General features: G+C 42.1%; 5 protein-coding genes across 7 annotated transcripts; 3 read left to right on the plus strand and 2 right to left on the minus strand.

The window, feature by feature from the left end:
- Positions 1–646: 646 nt before the first annotated feature.
- Positions 647–1393, plus strand: LOC108164325 (myosin heavy chain IB). The gene has a single exon (XM_017299978.2). It carries the CDS (start codon positions 709–711, stop codon positions 1345–1347), a length of 639 nt encoding a protein of 212 aa, XP_017155467.1. The 5' UTR covers positions 647–708; the 3' UTR covers positions 1348–1393.
- Positions 1394–2215: 822 nt separating this feature from the next.
- Positions 2216–2894, minus strand: LOC108161401 (vitelline membrane protein Vm26Ab). Its single transcript, XM_017295650.2, has one exon. The coding sequence runs from the start codon at positions 2814–2816 to the stop codon at positions 2283–2285; it is 534 nt and encodes a 177-aa protein (XP_017151139.1). The 5' UTR covers positions 2817–2894; the 3' UTR covers positions 2216–2282.
- A 789-nt stretch (positions 2895–3683) lies between these two features.
- Positions 3684–4956, plus strand: LOC108163116 (transmembrane protein 138). The gene is made up of 3 exons (XM_017298218.2): positions 3684–4001; positions 4064–4320; positions 4382–4956. Exons 1-3 carry the CDS (start codon positions 3721–3723, stop codon positions 4489–4491), a joined length of 648 nt encoding a protein of 215 aa, XP_017153707.1. The 5' UTR covers positions 3684–3720; the 3' UTR covers positions 4492–4956.
- Positions 4957–5068: 112 nt separating this feature from the next.
- Positions 5069–12396, minus strand: LOC108163115 (serine/threonine-protein kinase 11-interacting protein). Of its 2 annotated transcripts, XM_017298216.2 has the most exons (9): positions 11903–12396; positions 9996–11765; positions 9807–9927; positions 9605–9740; positions 9412–9544; positions 9175–9351; positions 8414–8485; positions 7014–8021; positions 5069–5876 (listed from the first exon to the last, which is right to left on the minus strand). In XM_017298216.2, exons 1-9 carry the CDS (start codon positions 11991–11993, stop codon positions 5425–5427), a joined length of 3960 nt encoding a protein of 1319 aa, XP_017153705.1. In that variant the 5' UTR covers positions 11994–12396; the 3' UTR covers positions 5069–5424. The 2 variants fall into 2 exon arrangements, with proteins under 2 accessions (XP_017153705.1, XP_017153706.1); XM_017298217.2 differs by lacking the exon at positions 8414–8485 and having other exon boundaries at positions 5425–5876.
- LOC108163117 (C-type lectin 37Da-like) lies at positions 6052–6839 on the plus strand. Of its 2 annotated transcripts, XM_033392670.1 has the most exons (3): positions 6151–6282; positions 6345–6704; positions 6750–6839. In XM_033392670.1, the coding sequence occupies exons 1-3, from the start codon at positions 6192–6194 to the stop codon at positions 6767–6769; spliced, it is 471 nt and encodes a 156-aa protein (XP_033248561.1). In that variant the 5' UTR covers positions 6151–6191; the 3' UTR covers positions 6770–6839. The 2 variants fall into 2 exon arrangements, with proteins under 2 accessions (XP_017153708.1, XP_033248561.1); XM_017298219.2 differs by having other exon boundaries at positions 6052–6282; positions 6345–6839.
- Positions 12397–12720: the final 324 nt, after the last annotated feature.

The raw sequence follows: 12720 nt of genomic DNA on the forward strand, positions 1-12720 counted from the left end.
GCTGCAAAAAACCACAAAAAATATACATTTTATGAACATATTTGGGATATTGCAACACATCCGCCGCACAATGCGCACAGACAGAGACGACGACCCAAATCCACGTGCAAGAAGCGGAAAACTGTGTAAGGTGGAAAGTGGAAAAGTGCAAACAGTTGAGGAAACACGATATCCCCATACGAGATCCAATCAAACGGTTGAATGGACAGACGAGAGACGCGACCCGACAACAAATGCAACAATTGCTGACCTTCGGGTTTCAGGTGGCACATAAGGTTTCGCGCCACAGAGAGCTTTAAGAATAGTAAGGTTTTGACCAGGGAATGATTAGGATGTGTACGCACCTTCTTATAGCAGGATCTTTAGCCTAAAATTGTGTTACATTTCTTCAGTTCTTTCCCCCTAGAAATGTGCCACAATTCTCGATCTTTAGCCTCTATTTCCCCCCCTAGAATTGTGCCACATTTCTCCATTCTTTCCACTAGAAATATGCCACCCACTAACCCCAATTTGAGGGATGGAATGTTGCATACTGGGTCTGGTGGGTACCTTGCCCCCGTTGTTGCAAATGTCTGTCTGTGTCTCTCGCTTTTCGCATGGCATTGCAGTTTCCAGGGAAAATTCATAAAAACCCACTGACCATCGCCCCAGTCGCTGGAGTCTCAGTTTACATCTCGCCGCAAGAGTAAATCCATCAGCAAACGGAGAATGTGGAAGTATCTGGTGCTCTTTGGGGGTCTCTGGCTCTTTGGCTTCAGTGTGGCACCGTGTCAGGGCTACACCACTCGCTGTGTGCGGAGCCTGCCCCTGCCACTCTATCATTTCATACCCGTCCGCCTCTACACGCCGCAGACGCTGCTCGAGGGCCTGAATCACGAGGATCTGCAGCGGGAGCGACGACAGCAGCAGATCGTACAGGAGGTCATTGTGGAGAATAATTTTGGAGGCGGTTTTGGTGGTCCATCGTTCGGCCCTCCCCCATTCGGGCGTCCTCCGTTTGGAGGAGGAGGCTTTGGGCCCGGCAGATTCGGACCTGGGCGTGGCGGCGGTGGCTTTGGCGGAGGTTTTGGTGGCTCCTTTGGCGGTGGCTTTGGCGGTTCATTTGCTCGTAGCTACAACCAGGAGGAAGAGAAGCTGCAAGTTCCGCAATATAGTGCCCCTGCTACTCCAAGTGCTCCGGCGTACAGTGCTCCTGCTCCATGTGCTCCTCCTGCTGCTCCAAGTGCTCCTCCTCCTCCTGCTCCCAGTGGCATACCATCGCCGGAATGTCCAAAGAACTATGTGTTCTCCTGTGAGGCGGTCATCAAGCCCGTTCCCTGTGCTGCTTCCAGCTCTTGTGGTTATTGAGAGAAACAAAGGACTGACTAATAAAACAAGAGATGTTAATGAGAAATTGTGAGGATTTTTATTGGAGATTTTGAGTTTTTTTTGGAAGTGGGGCACAGCGATCTATGAAGTCTGAGATCTTTTGATATACAATCTAGAGATATCATTTTTCGTACCTAATAGAATTTTAGGTAGAAAATATTTATTAAAGATGATATTCTAGTTATCTTAAGAAAAAGAGCTGTGAAAGAAGGAATTTCAATGCTTTTTAATCTAAAACATAGATGTTTTACATTGCTCGATATCTAAATAAAATAATATGTCAATGGAATGAATGTCTTTGATATCAAAAAATTTCTGTAATTCCTGGTCGATTATTGTATTTTCTATGAGATCAATTCATAGACAGATTTTTTCATTCATTTGTTGGAAGTCTTCTCTAAAAAATCTAGATTTGATGATAGAAAACAATTAGCTGTAGATTCCTTTCAAATAAAGATTTTTGTATTCTGGTAAAATCTCTGAAAAAGATCGAGAAAATAGGTATACACTTCATAAGAAAAAATATAAGATCCCCGAAAAGTATCTTCAGTCAATTTCAGATCGATTAGCTTTTTTTATTGATAGTGGAAAGTCTTTCCAAAAATATGTGCATACATATATTCGATTATAGCCATAGATCTCATTCAATTAAGATCTTTTTTTTGGGATAGAAACTTCAGAAAAATATCGATAAACGATCTATATATGTATCTGTTCCACCAGAATAGAACTGTTCTGAAGATCGTAGAAAGATACGAAGATTTCTAAAAAGTTTGCAATAAGTAGATATGTAAAATATGAGATTCTTCTCAGATTATCCATACATTAAAGAATTAACACACAAAAATGCTTCTTATAAACGTTTCACTTTATTCAGAGATGGATTCAGGATGTTATTTTTCGTGGGGTAGTCCTTACAAGAATTCCCTGACGTAAGGCACCGCATATTGTGGCACATACTGCGAGTAGGCGCCAGCGGAGCCATACGATGGAGCTGGGGCCGAGCAGGGGACGGGCTGCAGGGAGGGCTGGCAGCTGAACAGATAGTTCTTGGGGCATGGCGGCGATGGGATGCCTGCGGGGGCAGCATACGACGGGGCGGCGGGTGCAGCGGGTGGGGAGTACGATGGAGCAGCGGGTGCGGCGTACGATGGAGCAGCGGGTGCAGAGTACGATGGAGCAGCGGGTGCGGAGTACGATGGAGCAGCGGGTGCGGAGTACGATGGAGCAGCGGGTGCGGAGTACGATGGAGCAGCGGGTGCGGAGTACGACGGAGCTGCCGCTGGGGCGCCATAGCCACCGCCATAGGCGGCCCTCGACACACGGATATTCTCCGCCAACGGTGCCGGGATGAGGATGCCCTGCGTCGGCTGCAGCTGAATGGTTTCCCCGGCAACGGCGGCCACAACGGCGGCAATGAGGAGGATGTTACCAATATTGAAAGCCATCTTTAGGGAGTGTCTTCGGGAACTGCTGTCTGTCTTTGCTTTGCGAACGAAGAAGGTTGACTGTTGGCCAAGTTCTCTGCTGGAACGAACTTTATAGCCCTCTTTGGAAAACTGCAGACATGGAAAAACTGCAAATGGAAGCAGCAGTAGTCCGCTGCGACGGTCCCAAAATGCTGACAATCCCAGAACTAAAGGTATAGTCTGAAGTTCTCCTCGATTCGCTGTGGAGGTAACACTTTGATTCCACATACAACATCATTTTAGCGATGATCTATTACTGGTTGCTGGTGGCTTGGATGACCTTAAATCTGATGGATGGCTGTGCGGTGGGGGCTTCCGCATCGATGGCACAGTTTCTGGAGCGACCCCATGAGGCGGCGGAGCAGAGTTGGTCGTATCTTTTGCCCACAAACTTCTATTCGGAGATCAACCAGCAGTATTATAGGAGATTTCGGAGGAGAGCGAATCTTAAGAAGAATTTTCCAATGCCATACAGATGGTATCCCTTTGAATATGCAAGATATATATGAATAAACCATGGAATATAAGATATTTATATGAAAAAACGGTGAAAGGGAGATTTAATATGAAAATAAACCGTGAATAACATAAAGATTTTGTTTGAAAATAATGAATAAAAGAATAATTTGTATTTAATGCCATTTTCGATGGCCTGGAAATATATAATCATTTTAGATAAACCCTTAAAAAGTACCGAATTAATTTTGAAAATGTCTTTTTATAAGCGAATAATATATGAAATAGCCTTTGAAAAATCACGATCTCCTATTAAAATATAGTAAAAATAATAAAATGGAGGTTATTCCTTTTTATAACGGAATTTTCGAAGGATACCCAACACTAATCGTGTATCGATAAACGATAGCAAGGCAGAACACAGCGCATGACCGCATGGCCACCGTTTGACGTCACTACGGTCGAAGGACAACAGAAGCAAACAAACCCCCAGGACAACCAAAAGGGTTGGCATTTAGTAAGCCCACACAAAAAAGGAACAAACAAACATTTAAGGATATTTAAGGACCAAAAGATGAAGCTCACACGCGGACGTTACACGTATCTTTTGATGGCCCAAATGGCACTGCTCGCTGGAGATTTGTTCTTCAATGCCTTTGGGGCATCGCTGGCCAGGAATCATCTACAGACATCCATATTTTTCTTTGTGTGAGTAAAACAGAGCAATAAAACAGAGATTTTTCTTTAAGGAAAGTCGTTTCGTCCTGCAGCACCCAAGATGCATTGATTATTGTCGAGTATTTACTCTTCACTTTGGCCCTGCATTCGACGTGTGTTTATCAAGTGGGAGCCTCGCATATAATTCTGAGGAATTGCAAGCTCTTTTTGGGGAGCATTACCATATATTTTCTGCTCTCGGCCTCACAGCATTTCTGGATCGTCTATCAGAGTCGATTGTCGGCGGGAGAGAATCAGAATCAGGAATGGCCTTTGGGTCTCTATGCATTGGCTGTCATCCATCGAATAAGTGAGTTCAAGGATTTCCCTTAAAGGACAGCAATAACTGATGGGTTTTCTCCCCCTTTCAGTGTCGGTTTTCTATTATTATAGCTCCAAATCGACGGCTTTGACAATGGCAGATCCCCGCTACAAGGAGGAACATCTTGATTGGATTGCAGAGCAATTGGGGGATAAGTAAAGCGAGGAATCAAAAGATAATAGAAAATGTAAAAAGATAGATAATGGAAAATGGGAGAAGATTGAGTGAAAAACCAGGATGTTTGAGGTGCACAAAGAAGCAAGAAGTTCAGAGCAAAAATTGTGATGAAAATGCGCATACTTTATGTAATTAATGTATATATAAATGAATATTAAACTTATTTATAATTTAATTATATACAAATTAAAATGTTTTATTAAAAATTCCAGAAATTTTGAATATTTTAACGAATTTCTTATGAAATATTGCTATTTTGATACCCGTGCCGCCGTCTGTTGTTTGGTGGCTTGTACTACATGCGTGTGTACATTTCATGTAGAGTAAATGTAGAAGCTGCTTAGGGATCTTTTTCGGACCATTTCTAGGGGACTCGAAATGCAACATCTCTAAACCTCTAAAGACATTTTATTCGAATAGGGAATCTTTCTTCAAAGTATTTGATCTGAAAACTGGTAATATTTCCAACCCAGAAGTCAGATATACAACGTCCATTTCGTCAATCTAACATACGAGAGCTTCAATGGCAGGTTTATATTACAATATCCAGACGCTTAAATTGTTTTCTCATAAGCTATAAACAGTTTCCTTTTTTCATTTATTTAATTTATATAGAATGAATTTTTGTAATTTTCTGCTTTTATATACACTAAAATATATATATATTCTCTTTATTAGTTATTATTGCAGAGACTTCTCAGTGTTTTCATAAATATATACATCGTATCGTATCGTATCGTGGGTAAGCACCAACCATGTCTCTCATTAATTTTATACTCCATTATTTTGAAAGAAATCTACATACAGCCTAAAACATATAGAGGGTGTTCCGGTTCTAATAAAGCTTATCCACAGAACCTTCTTTCTGTGTGATATATTGGTCCCTTAAATACACAGGGAAAGATATAGAGAATGCTACGTTCCCGAGTAGCTGAATGGCACTCCAAAGAGCTGCTCCCATGTCTGTCCTACGGCATTCAGACAGCATTCGGCATTGGCATAGGTCTCAAAGTTTAGTTTCCACATCTCGCACTTGTTTTCGGTTTCATCTATAAAGTTGATCACATATTCCACATCCGAAAGACGTTCCACATCCACGAGATTGCTCATGGGCTGCGTGAGACTTGGTTCCAGGGCCGATTCTTGGGTTTTCGCTGAAAGCCAATCCCATTTTCCATTGCCAGAGATATACAAATGGGAATCGGTGGTCAAGAGTAGACAAGGTTCAAAGGACAGGCCCTTCTCTTCGTTGCAACTCCAGTGGCAGCTGGCGAGGATTGCACACATTTTCACAGGCTCCGAGGACACAGATTTCAAGACAGCCGATGACTGTTGCAACACTTGGCATTGCGATGGCAGGGCATTTTCTGTGCGGAAGAGAAACAAAGATTTACAGAAGATAAGTATATTTATTTGAGTCCTGCATGAATCAATCACAGTATCAATGCTTTCGACCATGTGTATTTCAATACACTTGTAACAGTGTGCTGATTGACACACAATTCCCTGCAGCGAGGCTTATGTGGTATTGTCTTGTTTGCATCAATCATCAGGAAACATCTCCCTGATAAGAGGTTATTTCATCAAATATTCGTATTTTTGTATCGTATTTTTCATTTCTTTGTTTTTTTGTGGGTATAAAAGACTCAATCAACGAGAAGAATTATTATAGTCTTGTCAAAATGCTTCTGAGATACACTGGACTCTTTGCCTTCGCTTGCTTGGGATTGTTTTCCCCCACAGGGGCAGCTATAATAGCAACGGACACAGATGGTGAGATCATGAGGAATCATTAGCCAGCACTTGACATTTGTTTTGACACATATGTCTTTTAGGAATTTCTCGATCGAACTTAACTCTTGGTCCATTCGTTAAGATTGGTAATGGATTGTACTACATAGAGGTGATGCTACAAAAGAACTGGTTTGACGCCTACGAATCTTGTCGCCGCATGGGAGCTGCATTAATCTCCTTCGAGACCATCCTGGAGTGGCATTTGATCAATATGTATCTCTTTAAAATGAATATCTATGATATTTATTGGACTTCAGGCAATAATTTATCCAATGGAGGCAGACATACTTGGCATTCAACGGGAGCACCCGTGACACTGGATATCTGGGCTCCGGGGGAACCAAATAACCGTGGGGGAAACGAGCACTGTGACGAATTGGGATATTTAGGAACCAGCACGAATTACAATGTATTTAATGATAAAGATTGTTCAGTGCAGAGGCGCTATATTTGTGAGGCACTCTAGCCTATAAACAACAAAAATTGAAGGATCGTTAAGATAGAAAAAGATTGTGATAAATATAGATTGCTTTTCCTAACTTATTGGACTCTTTGAGACTCTTTAGCCGCTATATAGAGTATATATACTTTATGGTGTCGGAAACGCTTTCTTCTTTCAATACTCTTCGAGTATCCCGGGAGTATACCGTCGGGTGTATATTCGGCTGTGTATTCATGCTGAGTGGCTCTAATCTCCATCATGGACTTACCTTGCATATAAAGCAGCAAACTATCAGTCCTTAGCATATCGTGCAGCAGCAGAACGAAACCTCCCCAATCTCTGAGGCTAAAAGACAGACCCAATTTCCAGGGTAGCACACCAATGGAAACCAATCGATCCACTGTGACGCTGATGAGCTGTCTCAACCATTTGGATACATCGTCGTGGGGCGCTCCAAAGGCCTCCATTAGATACAATTTACAGGTGGACATCACAACGAGACCCTCGGTCAATGTCTGCGTTTGTTCGTTGTAGATCCAGCCTTTGGCTAGCCACTTGAAGTGTTCGTCCTGCTCCTTGAATTTCGTTTGATAAAAGTACAGCTTCAGGCGATGATCAATGTCGTTAAAGTTGCTGTAATTGAATTTGTAAGGGTGCATGCCCGATGATGTTGATCCACTGCTGGCCTCTGAATCGATCAGTTTCTTCGAGCTGGACATCAGGAGGTTTGTGGACTGGAAGACTGAGGCAAAAGGCAGCACGGGCAGCTCTTCGACTTTCTTTAAATGATTATTATTGGAGGATTCCTTGGCACCTTCCTTTTGCTGTTCGTAGGTGGTGCAAATGCTGTCTGTTACAGAGCCTGAAGAGGAACTTTCTGTTAGCTGCACTTGTGACACAGCTGGAGGGGGTGTTGGTGCCACAGCTGCTGCTGCTGCTGCTGCAGCTGCTGCCTCTTCCTGCCTCATCTGCTGCCCAAATTCCCGCTCTATAAAGCTTTGCGTCTCATCATGCAACGCCTGCAAGTGCGGCAACTGCGAAATGCGACGATCTTCTGAGGTCTTTCGACTGGCACTCTGCACACAATTGGGATCGAGCACCTCTATGGAGGATTGGCTTGGATTTGAGATGATATCCACATCACTTTCATTCGCACGAAACTCGAGATCGCGATCTGTGTTGGAGCTACCCACAACCGACTGATTGGAGTCGAAGGAGCTCTGGGAATTGGTGATTTTCGAACAGGAGCTGCTTTCATTCAGGCTATTGGCGGAACCTAAAGGAGGTAGGAGATTAAAGTTGATATATTAGTGGGGTTTGTTGGAAGATTTCAAGGTTTTTCTAATGGAAGCAGCATTGTTTTTAGGAATTTTCATTGAAAATTTAGTCTTTTAAGGGAAAAGTTTGAAAATCCTGAAAGTTCTAGGAAGGAGGTGTTTAAGAGGTCCTCAATGGTTCGATGTATTACAGAAATTATAGATTCTTGAGACCTCTAGCAAAACACTCTTCCCTCCATATATTTTAATGGATTTTTTTTAGATTAATATCTCGTTTCTCTGAATGCTGCTTCACATCATCATAAATGAATGAAAAAGTAAAACGGAAAAGCAAAATGCAAAAAGTAAATGAAAAGAAGAAAAACTTAGTACAAATCATTGGCATATTAACTTTTAGTGGCTTGCATCAAACTCCTACGCTTGGGTGTGTTTTTAGCGGTTGTTTTAAGCCTGGAGAGGGCCACTATTAAATATTAATAATCAAATATATATATTACAATTATTATTACAGCAATTAACAATGTTATTTTGTTAGGTTTTGGGTGTTTTTGGGGTGAGAGAACAAATGATTTAAATATAAAAAAAGTTAGTTTTCGTTTTTGCCATATTTTCGATTTTGTGTGTGTTTTTGCATGCAAAATAAATAAAAAAGAGAAACAAGTTATACAAATTAATATGTAAAATTTATGATAAATTATAAATGAAAATATGTATACGAGAAATTATATAAATTTATAAGATATAATATAATCTTTTAATATTTAAAAATAAAAAAACTAAAAATCTGTATAAAATCCAGAAAACCTTAAATAAAACTATCAAAAATCATTAAAAATTGCCAAAAAGCGTATACAAGTTTAAAAAAACCAAAAACCATATTAAAAAATATATTAAAAATTTGGAAAATCGACTGAAAACCATTTAAGATGTACTTAAAAATCCTTAATCTTCACATGAAATGTCAATGAAATATTTAAAAATCCTTTAAAATGGTAACAAAATGTTTTAAATGTCTTAAAAATGGCAAAACACACAAAGAAAAATGCAAAAAAGAAACCATAAGCCATAAAATTCTAGGCATAAAAATAAAAAGGTTTTAAAATGTTTCCAAAATTTGATCAAAATAGAAAAGAAGACTGGCCAAGGACTTGCCAATGCTATTGGTTTCCTCCTTATTCGGTGAGGCCCCCATTGCAGGCGACTCCTCCACAATCAAGGCTGGCGACAACTTGGGTTCTGCGGCCACCTCCACAGATGGTTTATCCAGCGATGTGGACAGATCTGTGACCTCCGCCACATGAACACTGCGACAGTCGGGACAACGTAGCTCTAAAAAGTGGATAAAGAACGTTGTTTAGGATCATATTTCAATGGTGTTCTGTGCCTTACGCTCTGTCCTATAACGCTTGATCTTTTGTTCCATTGAGAATTGTATCAAACAATTCACACAGCGATAGATTTTGATATTCATTTCGGTGAGATCCCGTTGGGAGAGTATGTCACGGAGTTTCTTTTCCAGTTCCTAAAAGAATACAGAGAATTTTTGTTGTGGATTGCTTTGGGAATGGTGTGTTTGCCATACCTGGCACAATGTATTCTCCACACAGTAGATACGCTCCTGCTTATCCTTACGAAGGGTATCGAAATTAATGCGCAAAGTATTTGATTTTAAACGCTCGCAGGACTCGAGGATTTTGAGGCTCCATTTGGTTTTGGTTCTTAGGGATATAAGAGGGAGGGTTAAGGGCTATAACTCATTCAAATTTTCATAAATTTTCCCATACCGTTCACTCAATGTATCCTTTTCGCGTATAAAATTGGAAGATATCGTCAAAAACAAAGGAACACTAGGCTTGTGCTCAAGATAGACAATGTAGGTCTCCTCATCGGGCTCCATATCGGAAACTGCAAAGAGGCAAGAGAACATTAGATGTAGGAGAGATCTTCTATAACTTTTTAGTTGCAGATTCTACCTGGGTCCTCTTCCTCTACCGCATTTGATCCGCTGGCATAGAGACTCAATAGGTTTTTGTGCTTATCTTGAGAATGACCCTGCTCCTCCTGCTCCTTCTTCTCCGTTTGATCCTTCTCCTCTGACTGCTCCTTCGTGCTACTGATAATGCTTTCGTATTGGGTCTCCCCACTCTCATCACAGGTCTCGTAAAGCGTTTGATTGGCTGTCTCCTGGGTTTCCTGGGTCTCCGATTTAATGGGCGTCAAAGTGTTGTCGAAGGAGGCGCCCCATGTGCTGCTGTTGTTTGTGGGAGTGGAACTTACATTTAGATTTCCCTGAGGATCCTTTTTTGCCGGCATTGGTGCAGAGAATTCACCCAAGAACTCGTTGAACTGCTGGCGTGAGGCATTCCTCTCTTTTTCGCTGGGTTGCGGCGACTCTATACCCAGCATGAGCTCTGCATTCCCCGTCTTTAGCCACTCATTGCCGTAGGTGAGCCTCAGGGTTTCGATTTGTTTCTTGGTCTCCAAGTGCCCGGAATCTGTGGAGCATTCTTCTCCCTCCGTTTGGGGCTTGGGTGGTGGTAGAACTGCTGCCGCCTCTGCCACATCGTCCGTGTCTTCGGAGATGTCTGCTCGACGGATTTTACTGAGGCTTTTCTTGGAGTTTTGCTTTTTGCTGCTCTGCGAGGTGTCCAAGGAAGTCATTTGCTCTGTATTCAGGGAACTAAAGCTAGAGAACTGTGAGCCATCGCAGGTGTTGATGGAAGTGCTGGAACTATTGATGGACACAGGGCCACTCCTTTGCCCACGATGGGAGCCTATGTAGCGCCACTTTTGACTGCCAGTCAGGGCCTTTTCCGCCTTGGAGAGCGGCTCAAAGTCCAGGACAAACTTCACCGAAGCCGTATTCTTGTGCAGATATATTGCTGTGGCCTGGCGATGCTTGGGGTTGCACGACAAGGGATTACCCTGTAGATTCAGCATGGTCAGGGTCATCAAGGCACTGAGCGGCAGAAGCTGGGAGTGCTCCAAAAGACAATTATCCGTTAGGTCCAGAGAGGTCAAGGCATCTAGCTTGGCCACATCCAGCAGCTCCTCCACATAATTATTGCTAATGTTCAACTGTTGCAGCTTCTTGCATGCCTCCATATGAAACTGTGGCAGATATGTGAGGCAGTTGTAGCTCAGATCGAGGGTCTTGAGATGTGGCAACCATTTGATGGCTGCCACCGAGATGAGCTTGTTGTGCCGCAGGTTGAGATGCTGCAAATGTTGGGCAAACTCCAGGGCCGTATCCACGCTCCTCAAAGAATTGTAGCTGAAGTCTGCCGTTTGCAGTTCATTCCATACGAACCCATTGGAGTTGTCGCCGCCACAGCGGGTGATTATATCGTCCACACTGGCCAGACTCTTGACGCAAATCAAATGCTGGAGTTGGCCACGGAACGGTTGGATGCCCACCACTTGATTTATGTTGATTTTATGGACTTCCAGGCGCCGCAGGGCCCGAAATTTGGCTATATCGATGGCACCCTCAAAATAAAGTTCGCTGGGAAAATAGGTTAATTTTAGCAGCGTGGTTTTCTGCACAAAATCGTGCAACAGCTGCAGATCTGGGAAGACACTGGACTTGGCATTGATGGGCTTAACCACCTGAAAGATCGTCTGCTGTTGGTGCTGCTGATGGTGATGATGATGCGTCGTGTGAGTGCCAGCCCCAGCACCAGCAACAATTTCAGTATCAGCGATCAATGTAAACGAATCATTCAAAGCACGCAGCAGGGAACCTGTTGGAAAAACAGAGAGGAAAATGTAGTGGGAAATAGTATAGTGATAAGGCGTGGCACGGCACAGGCATCAGCCAGTGACCGCATGATGGATTGTCGCAGCATTTTCTGCGTAGTAGGGCCGATTTCTCTCTCACCTGATAATGTTAGAGTAAATTCGGAGCTCAATATTTTATCACCATTCTGTCGCAGTAAATTTGCTAATTCGGTGATTTTTTGTGGATCCATGACGACGCGAGAAAAGGGGTGTACAAATCAGCTGTGACTTTGAATTTTGTTTTGATATTCTTTAGATATTCATTTTTCCCCAAGTCATTTCCATATAATATGCCTGGGGTATTTTCAGACACAAATCTTTTTAGCACGTATGTTTTGGGTGCACAAAAACAACAACAAAGAGAATTATGACGCCATTTGTGGTGGCAGATCTTAATAATAAACCAACATTTTTCCGTTTTAATTATAGATTTCCATAGGATTTTCTTTTATTGCATCACCGATCGTATGAAGCTGCGGTTTTTGATGATGTATTGCGGTTTCTATGATTTTCATGAGCGGAATATTCCGCTCTCTACTTTTTTACAATGCAAATAAAAATTAACTTTTGTTATGCTTCTTCTTCTTGCCAGTCCATGGCAGTCACAGCGGAACGCGGGACCACAGAGTTGCTTTGACTCAAGAGTTAGTGCTGTTAAGCGGCAGCAGATTGTAAATAGTGTTGTAAGGGATGAAAAAAGCGCGGTGTTTGAATTCAAATTTGAAATCGTTTTTAGAGACTGAAGAAAGAAATGGAAATTTAAAAATACACGAGTTTTTCGGGGCAGTACATATCAAAACATTGAAAATAAATGGATTTCTATGGCAGCTATAGAAATAGAGTCAACCGATTTTAATTCAATTTGCGTTAGTCATAAACAAAAATAGATAAATGTTTAGGTTTTTAAGTTCCGATTCG

Source organism: Drosophila miranda, chromosome 4, assembly GCF_003369915.1.
Source record: "Drosophila miranda strain MSH22 chromosome 4, D.miranda_PacBio2.1, whole genome shotgun sequence".
Classification (NCBI taxonomy): domain Eukaryota; kingdom Metazoa; phylum Arthropoda; class Insecta; order Diptera; family Drosophilidae; genus Drosophila; species Drosophila miranda.

Bases quoted from the DNA above. Each gene is read 5' to 3' on its own strand.
- LOC108161401 (XM_017295650.2), bottom strand. From the start codon at position 2,816: ATGGCTTTCAATATTGGTAACATCCTCCTCATTGCCGCCGTTGTGGCC.
- LOC108163115 (XM_017298216.2), bottom strand. From the start codon at position 11,993: ATGGATCCACAAAAAATCACCGAATTAGCAAATTTACTGCGACAGAAT. The intron at 11,766-11,902 runs GTGAGAGAGAAA...TTTTTCCAACAG, and splicing joins ATTTACTCTAACATTATCAG to GTTCCCTGCTGCGTGCTTTG. The intron at 9,352-9,411 runs GTAAGGCACAGA...TCCACTTTTTAG, and splicing joins CAAGCGTTATAGGACAGAGC to AGCTACGTTGTCCCGACTGT.
- LOC108164325 (XM_017299978.2), top strand. From the start codon at position 709: ATGTGGAAGTATCTGGTGCTCTTTGGGGGTCTCTGGCTCTTTGGCTTC.
- LOC108163116 (XM_017298218.2), top strand. From the start codon at position 3,721: ATGACCGCATGGCCACCGTTTGACGTCACTACGGTCGAAGGACAACAG. The intron at 4,002-4,063 runs GTGAGTAAAACA...TTCGTCCTGCAG, and splicing joins ACATCCATATTTTTCTTTGT to CACCCAAGATGCATTGATTA. The intron at 4,321-4,381 runs GTGAGTTCAAGG...TCCCCCTTTCAG, and splicing joins GGCTGTCATCCATCGAATAA to TGTCGGTTTTCTATTATTAT.
- LOC108163117 (XM_017298219.2), top strand. From the start codon at position 6,192: ATGCTTCTGAGATACACTGGACTCTTTGCCTTCGCTTGCTTGGGATTG. The intron at 6,283-6,344 runs GTGAGATCATGA...TATGTCTTTTAG, and splicing joins AATAGCAACGGACACAGATG to GAATTTCTCGATCGAACTTA.